This window comes from Octopus sinensis, linkage group LG4, assembly GCF_006345805.1.
Source record: "Octopus sinensis linkage group LG4, ASM634580v1, whole genome shotgun sequence".
NCBI lineage: Eukaryota > Metazoa > Mollusca > Cephalopoda > Octopoda > Octopodidae > Octopus > Octopus sinensis.
The window spans coordinates 25,480,796-25,493,275 of NC_043000.1; the positions used below are offsets into that span (position 1 = coordinate 25,480,796).

General features: G+C 37.6%; 1 protein-coding gene across 1 annotated transcript in view; it reads right to left on the reverse strand.

Annotated features, from left to right (window-relative positions):
• The window catches only part of LOC115210982 (succinate--CoA ligase [GDP-forming] subunit beta, mitochondrial), a 74,360-nt gene that overhangs the window by 22,328 nt on the left and 39,552 nt on the right, over window positions 1–12,480 (reverse strand). Inside the window, exons 2-4 of the mRNA XM_029779816.2 lie at window positions 7,019–7,163; window positions 5,051–5,153; window positions 3,868–3,958 (exon numbers count right to left, since the gene is read on the reverse strand). Coding sequence (XP_029635676.1) covers window positions 3,868–3,958; window positions 5,051–5,153; window positions 7,019–7,163 — 339 coding nt within the window. The remainder of the gene's footprint in view (window positions 1–3,867; window positions 3,959–5,050; window positions 5,154–7,018; window positions 7,164–12,480) is intronic.

A 12,480-nucleotide genomic window follows, 5' to 3' on the forward strand; every position in this document is an offset into this window, starting at 1 on the left:
ATGGTTACAGCTGTTTCATAACTCTATACAGAAATAGTAAACCTTTTGCCTCTCACATCTCCTGTTTTTATATATATAGAGATACCACAGTGGAAATATTACTGTTTGTGTCTCCTGGATTTCCAGAAGAATAGTCATGCTAAATTAAATATTGATTTGATTAATGTATGCACCGATAACCAGTTCCTCAGCTGGAGCATTTGCAATAAGTTCCATTTGATCCTCCAAATCTAACTTTCTTCTTTATTACACCATCATCATCATCATTTAATGTGTTTTCCATGCTGACATGGATTGGACAGTTTGACAAGAGCTGGCAAACCAGAGGACTGTGCCAAGCCCAATTGTCTGTTTTAACACTGTTTCTATGGCTGGATGCCCTTCCTAACACCAACCACTTTACAGAGTGTACTGGGTGCTTTCTTTGTGACTCCAGTACCGGTGGGGTCACTGAGTAACTTGCAAGATAAAGTCCCCTTGAATGGGGGACAAAGTATTGAGGAAGGTGGCTTTGTGCCAGTTGTTGAGAGGTTAAAAGAATGATAAAGGTATAGAGATAAGTGCCTTGTAGAAGAGATACAAGGATGACCCAGTTGGAGAAGGAACAAAAATACATACACACATGGGTAATTTGCTTACAAACTACACTAGGCTTTGGCTACAAATAATGACATCACTCTTTGTGGCTGACCTGCAATGAGATTTCTCATCAAAAAAACATCCATCAGCTCTGTGCTTTTAAATTCCCCTACAATAAAAAAAAAATTATCCCTTATTTGAAAAGCAAGTTGAGGTTGGCACAATTGGAAAAGCATCAGGCTGTATAAATCCTGTAGTAATTATTTTCCATCTAACCCATGCTACCATGGAAAAACAGATGTTATGCAAAGTGAACAAACCAGGAAATAATTTTAAAAACTCTCCTTAAACAAGTTAATCGGTCTCAACGTGAGACAGGTGCCTATGTTGTTGTTTAGCTTTCAATTAGTGACTACTCTATGACTCTGCTACTCTCTCCACTACAATCCTATCACATCATCATCATTGTTCGACCGTGGTCGAGACAATGGAATTTACTATGTTATGCCAGACTTCACAGTCCATCATAGCATTATGGAGGTCCTGTTGCTGGATGCCTGTATCCCTGGAGATTACATCAGGGTAGGAGAGTGTGCGCCCTCTGGTATCGCGAGCAGATGGCTTCCAGAGGAGAAAAGTAGAAATTACCTCGTTTTCAGCTCTACAAAAATGTCCAGCAAACTGGACTCTTCTACCTTTCACAAGAGATGATACAGGTGGTAACTTCCCATATATTTGTACTTTGGTTGGATGATGCTTCCACGAATGATATATTCTATTCACATCATCCAGCTTACTCTCCCTAATCATCCTGCCTAGGATCATTGTATACTCTCTCTTCTATTCTTCCTCAGTTATAGGCCCTTAGCCTTGCAATTTATGAGCCAACATTCACAAGTGCAGCTGTCAGGATTAAAAAGATCACTGAGTACACAATGTAAAGTAGTTGATGCTAGGAAGGTCATCCAGCCATAGAAACCTTGCCGAATTAGGACACTGGAGCATTATGTCATGGGTTGGCTTCTCAGATCTTGTCAAACCAGCCAACCCATAGCAGCATAGGAGTCAGATGTTATATGATGATGATTATCCCCAGGTTAGCTAAATCTGAGCAGACTTATAATCAAAATCGTTTTTGAGAGCGGTTGGTTTCATTTTTAGTATTCTTGTTTGTGAGAGCAGCTGAGTATATTTCAGATATTCTCATTTTAAAAACCATCTCTGACCAATTGTTGAAACGTCATTGGTGTTGTCTTGTTGGGGGTTTGAGCTCTGTGAGTGCTCTTGTTATCATACTTATTCTATTGGCTTCTTTTGCCAAACCGTTAAGTTATGGGTACGTAAACACACCAGCATCATGAGAATTATGATTTTTATCTGGACCAATCAGATTCTTGTATTTACATATGGTTAAACTGAGCCAATAGCGAATCATGTGACTGCTGTCTGGACCAGTCAAAGTGACCACCCCATCGTTTATCTGGACATAAAACATCATATCCTCCAATATGCCCTTCTCCAATTCAAGACAGTAAGATGCAATTTGAGGGAAATTTTACCGCTCTTTCTAGCTGGTTAAGCAACACTGAGTGGACAGTAATGAGTTTCCAAGGAAGCACAGTGACCACATGGGTTCAATTCCCAGTGATAACTATTTCAGAAAAGCTTTTAGCAAATCCAGACCAAACCCCTACCCCTACCCCACCATCTGAAATCAATAGAAGATAATTACTCGTTAATTTGACCTCTCATTATAAAAAGTCAGGCAACTGACCCAATTAATCACACTTGCATGTAATAAATATGCATTGGTTGATTGATTTAATTAAAGCTTATATCCAATTAAGTTGTTCAGTCAATTAGAATTCAATCCAATCTATAATTCTTTAATTCCATTTCAACATTCTCTCTAATGCCAAGACACTAATCCTAAAGCTACAAGTCTTTGATGATTCCATCACATTAAAAGCTCTTAGTCCTGTGTATTCTAGCACCCCACTCTACTGTTTTTCATTCAATCTGGCAACGATACAACTCTTATGGTGGTGAATCAATGAAGGGTCCTGAAAATTGAAGAAATAATAGCTAAATCTTCCTCAAACCACATTAAAGACTTACTGTTAAAGACTTCACATACTTGCTTTAACCACAAGCTGCCTATTAACTTATAAATGCTAATAATGAGCAAACCCCTTTAATATACATCCCTTACATGTTTTGCAGTATGCTTACAGTAGGGAAGCTACTACATGATCACTGAATCTGTTAGAAATAGCAGCCAAGATATCTCAAATCACATCTTACTGTCCTGAGAAAAGTAAGATACATATGCCATTATTTACATTATTTACATTTGACAGATATTTGTCCTCATCTAGTTTGTTGTTAACACAATGTTTCGGCTGATATACCCTCCAGCCTTCTTCAGGTGTCTTGGGGAAATTTCGAACCTGGGTTCTCATTCCTAAGGTATTTTTCGATATTATTATTATCATTATTATTATTATTATTCAGGTCACTGCCTGGAATCGAACTTAGAATCTTGGGGTTAGTAGCCTGCGCTCTTAACCATCAAATGTAAATAATGTACATAATTATTCGTCTCTTAAATATAGAACTATAACATTTCTCATTGTAATTCTTTTTCTTCCAGTTTCTGCCTGCCAAATCCACTCACAAGGCTTTGGTTGGCCCGAGGCAGTGGGATTGAACCTAGAACCAGGTAGTTGAGAAGCAAGCTTCTTACCACACAGCCATGCCTGCACCATTACATAAAGATAAATCTCATACAGAATAAGATGACAAGATAAAGTCAAGTTTGCAATACTTACTGGATGATATGGTAGCTGCTGTCAAGTATTGGGTAACCTGAGGCAATCAGATTATCTGGTACATAGTCTTTAAGAGTTAGGTGAACTGAGGGTAACCAGATGATCTGATAGCTACTCTCAGGAATTATCTAAACTAAGACAACTAGATGATCTGGTGACTGGTTTCAAAAGTTAGCACAACTAAGGACAATTGAATGTTCCGATACCTTGTCACAAGAATTAACTGATCTGAGGTATTGGAAAATAAATTTAATCCATAATTAACTGTCATTGTATTTTCACAACAAAAATTGCTCCATCTAGGGCAGCAATGTAGTAATGGAATAATGGCAGTGAAGTAACCATCCCACTACTTTAACCAGGTGGCAATATTGCTTACCTAATAAAAACATTGACAACCAGAGTCAACAACATTATTATTAATTAGCATCACAGGTGAAAATAATCATCTACTCACCTTAGTAACTTTTACACCTGATGTTGATGTTTGTTTGGTGATCAAGTTATTACCTAACATTTTCCCAACCAATTCCTCAACTTTGTTTAAACTGCAATGAAAGGGATATATTTGGACATTAATTTAAAATAAATAATTATTTAACAGATGATATGGTCAAAGGCAAGACACGTAACCAGTGGCAGACTGGGTCAAAAAGTATTGGTTGCCAGGAGACTAAGGGGCCCACCTGCAACTACAAGGGGGTTCACCCACAACTACAATGCTATCGTTTTTTGTTTTTTTTTTTTTTTTTTTTTTGTTAAAATCATCCTTTTCAACTGTCTTCAAACACAGCCAGGCTGAAATAATTAATGCATTCTTCCAGGAGTGAATAAAAAATTTTCAAACTTGAGGGGATGGGTTTGATACTAACATGGGCCCCCATATATGGATTCTAATGGCGCAGGGGCCCACTTGCCATCAGGCAAGCTGGCAACCTGGCCAGTCCACCACTGCATGCCAGCAGGGAAGATGGACATTGGAAAATGGTGATGATGACTTTATTTACCAATGATTAGTATGCAGCTACCAATAAATACTGCAGCTACCAATAAATACTGGATTTCCTTTGTTCATTAATTAATATTCATTTCAGTCGATTATCAATGATTACTAACTTCCAAACTTTCCTCAATTACTAATTAATTTTAACTTCAACAAAAACAATGAAGAAAGGCAGTTTCGACAAATAGAACTGTCTTAAGTTTTTAACATTCTCCTAAAACTTCATGTGAATCCATGGAGGAGGAGGAGGAGGAGGAGGAGGAGGAAGAAGAAGAAGAAGAAGAAGAAGAAGAAGGCTTTCTTGCTTAATAATTTGTTTTAGAAGAGAACAGACCATTCCAAATCATTGACTCTAAAAACAGATTGGGAGGGAGTGAATGAGAGAGAGGGGTGAGGAGAGAGAGAGAGAAAAACTACTCTGAAATCTTTTGCTGCAATTAGTTGTCCATGGAAGCAGTCTGGTATGGCAATCAAATTTTATCAACATACAAACAGAACATTGACCAACCAATATTTTCACAACCACAAGGCACTTGAGATAATCAAATTGATCAACAGACAGACAATTTGTTTGTCAGAAATGGAGAGAGAGAAAGAATTAGAGCAGGAACTTTGAAAAGTGACACATAATACTTACTCTTTTGTTAAATGGACACCTCCTTTAAAGCCATTTGGTTGAAAGACACCTTTACCACGGCCACCAGCCAATATCTGAGCTTTCACAACATATTCTTTACAATCTATAAAGAAAGCAGAAAACATACATTCTTCATTTATTTCGTCTTTAGTGCAAGAATAAAGAAGATGGTTTCACAAACAGGCAGCAAGATACAGCACCATTCATGTACAGAAAATTCACCATAAGAAATTTCGCCATAATATAAGAAAATTCCCGATAAGATAAATTCACTTTATGGACAATGATTAGATTTATTATATCAGCATTTTTGAAATAAAATAGAAAGACTGATAAAAAGGTTTTATAAAAAGTATTAAATTGGTAAGTCTTTATTCAACATCAAACATTAACCTTTAGTATTTAAACTGGCCAAATCTAGTCCAAATATTCTACTTGTTTTATGTTCAAACTGGTCAGATCCGGCTTCTCACACATACCTTCCAATCTTTAGTTAAATATATTCAATGAGAATATTCATCATCATCATCATCATTTAACATCCGCTTTCCATGCTAGCATGGGTTGGACGATTTGACTGAGGTCTGGCAAACCAGACTCCAATCTGATCTGGCAGAGTTTCTACAACCTGATGCCCTTCCTAACGCCAACCACTCTGAGAGTGTAGTGGGTGCTTTTACGTGCTACTGGCATGAGGGCCAGTTTGGTGGTACTGCAACGGCCACACCAGAATGGTGCATTTTATGTGCCACCTGCACAGGAGCCAGTCCAACGGCACTGGTGACGACCTCGCTCGAATACTGAATTTATATTGAGTGCTCAATTGTATCAAAGTATTAATACTATTAAAGTATTAATATATTTAATATGAGCGATATATACATATATATTTTTTAATAATATATTATTATTATTATTATTAATATAAGGAAATTAATATCAAAACTCCTCAGAAAGATATACCCGTATGAAAATATCTTTCTGTGGAGTTTTGATATTAATTTCCTTATATTAATAATAATAATGTATTAAGAAACATTCCTTCCAATGATATTCCAGATATAAACAATCACCTCATCAAATTTCTTGAAGCTACAAGATAATGCATGATTAATTGAAAATAATATGAACAAGAGCACTCAGAGAGCACAAACCTCCGCCAAGGCAACACCAATGACCTCTCAACAATTAACTAGAGATGATTTTTAAATGAGAATATCTGAAATAAACTCAACTGCTCTCACAAACGAGAATACTAAAAATGAACCTGACTGCTCGCAAAAATTAAGTTAAAAAACCAGAAAAATAATCCAGAATCTTTGTCCAGTGCTGGAATAATCCCAAAATCTAATTAGTTTGTGCCAGTCACAAGGCTAGACATCCCTGAAAGTTTCATCCGAATCCATCTAGTGGTTCTTGAGATATTTTGTCCACGGACAAACAAACATGACCGAAAACAATACCTCCGTCTTTGCTTAGGCAGAGGTAATAAATAAGCTTTACATTTGACAGAGAAAGCTGAATGCTAAAGGGTTAAAAAAAACATGATGAGGTCATTTAAAAATTTGTTAAGACGAATTTTCCTATGGCAAAAATGTTTATGACAAAATTTCAAATAACCAGCATCATTACTTCAACCTTAGTAAAAACAAAAAATAAATTTAGTCCCCTAAAGTAAATTAAGCCCTGAATCCTAGGACTCACAGGCCTGGATTTGGTTATTTACAAAACTCCAGTCCATCACAGGGTTACTCACTGGCAGTTGAGTGAACAAGAGCAACATCAAATGAAGGGTTTTACTCAAGAACACAATGCACTGCTTAGTCTAGGAATTGAAACCTCTATCTTGCAATCTTGAGTGTAACACCCTAACCACTACGCCACATGCCTTCACCCCACTATAGAGCCAAAAATTAAAAAAAAAGGTTCTATCACACACAACAGGTAAAAGATAAAGATAAAACTCACTGAGACTCTTGGCTAAAGAACTAGAATTCTTAGCAGTGTCAGCAACACAGTTCTTTTGTACGTTAATGCCATAGTCGGCCATTAACATTTTGCTTTGGTATTCTTGTAAGTTGAGCCATCGGACTTGGTTGAAGACAACTTTCGGCTGCAAAAATGGAAAATAATTCATAATTAATAATGCAAAAAAGAAGAAAAAACAAAATCAATATCAAAACCAATTTAATGAAATTTAAAACTATTGTAAAAAGATTAGTTAATTATTACTGAATTTTTGAAGGAAAAAAAGTCTGGGTGTCCTATTTCCAAAAATATTATTGTTGGAACTGACTTTGTTAAATCCAAATTTTAGTTGAGATTAATAAATTAAATAGCAGACAAGTTTATCTTTTTCGCTGCCAGGCCACCCAAGACTGACCACTCTCGCTGCTGTGATACAAACTGTTTTAAAGTGGTCTAAATTAAAACACTCATTCTTTTATTCTTTTGTTTGTTTCAGTTATTTGACTGCAGCCATGCTGGAGCACCGCCTTTAGTCGAACAAACCAACCCCAGGACTAATTCTTTGTAAGCCTAGTACTTATACTATCAGTCTCTTTTGCTGAACTGCTAAGTTACATGGTTCTGGGTTCAGTCTGCTAAGTGGCACCTTGGGCAAGTCTTCTACTATACTCTCAAGCTGACCAAAGCCATGTGAGTGGATTTGGTAGATAGCCTGTTGTGTGTGTGGGTGGATGCATGTGTGCGAGTGTATGTGTGTGTGTGTGTGTCTGTCGGTCCCCCACTACTACTACTACTTGACAACTGGTGCTGGTGTGTCCATGTCCCTGTAACTTAGTGGTTCAGCAAATAGAGACTGACAGAATAAGTACCAGGCTTAAAAGAGAAAATAAACACTCAGGTCAATTCATCATCATCATCATCATTTAACATCCATTTTCCATGCTGGCATGGTTTGGACAGATTGACAGGATCTGGTGAGGACAGGAGCCATACCAGGTTTCCACTGTCTGTTCTGGCATGGTTTCTACAGCTGGATGCCCTTCCTAATGCCAACCACTCCACAGAGTGTATTGGATGCTTTCGACATGGAACCATCACCAGTCCTTTTTACTGTTCATTCAACTAAAAAATAATTCTACAAGATGGTGCCCCAGCATGGCTGCAGTCTAATGACTGAAACAAGCAAAAGATAGAAGAAATAGCATCTGCTTTTATTTCCCCAGCCAAATTGAGACAATACAAAATACCAGGATCTTTTCACTTTGACCGGCAGATTTTTAAAATAATTTCTTTATAACTAAACACTTTTAAACTTCGTATACTGGTAGTGTGTTACATAAAGCATCTTTTCTCTTGGCTTTCTTGAGAAAATTCTGTAGTTTGTAAGCTTATTTGTTGTTTAATTTTTTGCATTTCGGCAAAATATGGCAGATATTGTATTCACCTCAATAGACGTCATTGATTGGTTGAAATTGCCGAAATGCAAGAAATTAAACAACAAATAGCTTACAAACTACAGAATTTTCTCAAGAAAGCCAAGAGAAAAAGATGTTTTATGTAACACACTACCAGTATACAAAGTTTAAAAGTTACAAAGAAATTATTTTAAAAATCTGACGGTCAAAGCGAAAAGATCCAAATACCATCTTAGAAAGCACAATAAGTTTGAATGAACAATACTCAGCACTGTAGACCAAAGCTTTCATCAGTCGGTCAATTATATCTCAGAATTAAATCCCCCAAAAAAACGAGTTCACAGCTGATCAATCTCTTTAAACCATTCCATACCAACTTGCCTAAGACCACTTCTAGATTTATGATACAAACTTTCTGTCTTAAAGATCTAAATTTAAATCTTTCATCAAAATTTAATTTTGATTTGTGTTCTAAACACCTGCTCAATAATGGCAATTATTTTACTAAATCCATCAGGTATTTTTAAAATAAATTAAAACAAAGGCAGTGTGTTTCAACAACTGTTTATCACCTGTGGACATGCTGACAAAATTAATAAACAACACAGCACCCATGACTTTCAGGAACATTTTCTAAAGCTAAGAATTGTTGAAGCATAGAATAAACTACTAGTGGATGGGTGTCGGGACACTGAATCCTTCAGGGCTTCCAGGCTTCCTGAAATTCAACCAACAGTATATCTGATGTCCCCATCAGTATACCTGAGAAATTAAGAGTGCAACATGGATATGACATGTTAGATTCTGTCCATTTCATGCCAGAGCAGAATACGGACATTAAATAATGAAGACAATGATGAAGATGGCTGTAATCTAAATGCTGTTCACTCCTTGTGTGTGTGTGTGAGAGAGAGAGAGATGGAGAGAAAGAGAGAGAAAGAGAAATGGAGAGGGAGGGAGGGAGAGATTGGTAAATTCTGCATAAGGTATGTTTGTATAATTTTAGTAGCATTTGAAGCCAGAACTATTTTCTGATTCTGAGAAGTAAAACTAAAAGGAACCAAAACAAACTACTTATTATGCAATCTTCACTTTGTGAAGAAGATATGGTCATCATGTTTATCAAATATTGGTAGGAAAAAAGAAAAAGAAAATTTCATAGCAGAAAACAAATGAGAGATGAACCACTAGGCTTGCATAAGATATTAGTTCACAGAAGATAAGTTTCTTGAAAATTTTGATAACAAATTCTCCTGAGAAATTTATTGAGAAGATTAAAATAAAATGTCTAACCCAGAAAGATAATAAAAACCTACACCAGTAAAACAATAGTTAAGTTAGTGCTAAGATATCTTATATGAGAAACATTAAAGAGTCGTTCATTTTTCTATGCTAGCATGGGTTAGACTGCAACAAATGTAATCATCATCATCATCATCATCAGATGGTTTGACAGGGGACCAGGAAGCTGCACCGGGATCCAATCTGATCTGGCAGTGTTTCTACAGCTGGATGCCCTTCGTAATGCCAACCACTCCAAGAGTGTAGTGGTTGCTTTTCACATGCCCCTGGCATGAGCCAGTCAGCGGGTACTAGCATCGGACATGTTCAGATGGTGCTTTTTACATGCTACCGGCACAGGAGCCAGTCGAGGTGGGGGGATGGCATCAAACACATTCGGATGGTGCTTTTTGTGTGCCACCAGCATGGGTGCCAGTCAGGAGGCACTGGCAATGACCCACACATGAATGGTGCTTATTGTGTGCCACAAACATGGGAGCCAGTCAGGAGGCACTGGCAATGACCCACGCATGACTGGTGCTTATTGTGTGCCACAAATATGGGAGCCAGTCAGGAAGCACTGGCAATGACCCACGCATGACTGGTGCTTATTGTGTGCCACAAACATGGGAGCCAGTCAGGAAGCACTGGCAATGACCCACGCATGACCGGTGCTTATTGTGTGCCACAAACATGGGAGCCAGTCAGGAGGCACTGGCAATGACCCACGCATGACTGGTGCTTATTGTGTGCCACCAGTACGGAAGCCAGTCAGGTGGCACTGGCATCGGCCACAACTACAATTTCCATTTGATTGTGATTTTACTTGACTCAATAGGTTTCCTCAAGCATGGAATGTCACCTGATGATTCAAGAGTACTTTTTAAATGGGCTGGTTATGTGACACTGGTGTAGGCTAAGTAATAATTTTTATTATTTCATTAAAGCCACAAACTGACAGAATCATTATGCTTTGTGGCATTTCATTCGTCTTTATGTTCTGAGCTCAAATTCTGCCGAGGTTGATTTTGCCTTTCATCTTTTCGGGGTCAATGTAATTAACTCATTCCCACCTCCACCAAGCTGTCCTTGTGGCAAAAATCTGAAATAATTATTTCAAAACATATATGATACCTCTAGACATATTTCAAGCTTATTATGACCTCACCAGAGACGCATACACTTCACAAAACTAGCTTTTGTAGTAATGGAGCATAACAAAGTAAATACATGAGATTGTATAATGGTTACATAGAAACAAGACACCATCTGCATGAAGAATAATAGTTAAGTTAGTGTTAACATGTTTAATGCAGTGGGTGGGAGCATATTAAAATTCTAACTTACAAGACACTGACCTAGAGGGCTTTTGCTGAAGCATTTAGTGTCTGTTCTCCAAGGAAAGCAAAGTTAGATCCAGAGAATGGATTTCTGTTGGGATGTCACCAACTTTCAGCAGACATCCAAGATTAATGAGAGAAAAAATATTTAAGAAAAAAGAATTTTCTTTAAATTGAAAGAAAGAAAAATAACCACAATCCTCTCATTTAAAATCAATCAATCATTTACTGATTATGAGGAAATTAATGGTTTTTAGAATTAGGTGTCAGACAGAAATTTGGTAATAGAGCGATGGTTGGAAAACCCAGATGAGAAATGTTATTTAACAGTAAATTCTACCAGCAATGATGAGGATTATGACAGTGGTGGTGGTGGTAGTAGTTGTGGCGATGGCTGTGGTGGTGATGATAATGAAGGTGATGATGACGGAGGTGACCGATAAGGGTGGTGATGATGGAGGTGGTGAATGATGGTGGTGGTGTGAGTGATGGTGGTGGTGTTGATGATGATGGTATTCACGATGGCAATGGTGTGAGTGGTGGTGGAAGGGATGGCAATGACTGCAATCATGATGATGACGATAGTATTGGCAGTGGCGGCAAATAATGGTCACTGCCACTAAAGCCTTCCCATCCAGCCACCACTACCTACTCATCTATCCTCACTTCACATCACATTCCTATTCAGAGATAATATTGCAGTTTTCAATCACCAAATAGCAAGTGCCAGAGAGAGAGAGGAAAAAAAACTCCAAAAAGAGAGACAGACAGACCGACAGACAGAGAGAAGAGATATACAATGAATAAATAAATAAAATGATTCCTCGTTCCCACCACCACCCCCATTCTTTTCTCTGACTGTTTTGTTATCAATAATAGTTTACAGTTGATGAGATGACATTGGCTGACAATATGAAACGTATTTGTCACTTATATATGAAAAATAAAAATGTCCATGATAGCACATCAGATACAAATGAAACAGATATTATTCTCTCATGAAAATACAATACCCAAAGTCTTCGCATTAAACCACTTGCCTCACACACACATACACACACACGCAAACCAATTTTTCTATTCATCATGATTCGACACAATTTCAATGAAACCTGGGAGGGTAAGAGAAAGAAAGAAAGACAGAGGGAGAGAGAGAGAGGAAAGAAAAAGAGAGAGGGGGGTAGATTAAAATGGCATTTGGCCTGAGATAGTTGCTTGCAGGGATACTTGACTTTTGACGTCTAAAAATGTGAAGTGTTTGGTTACATGTGCGTATAGGCCTGTGTATGTGCATGCATGCATGTCGACAGGACATGCACTTTTATGTTCTAAAACCAAGGTGTCACATAAAAAAGTATTTGTGTGGGTGCTGGTGTCACATAGAAAGCACTGATGCTGGTGCCATGTAAAATGCACTGGTGCCACA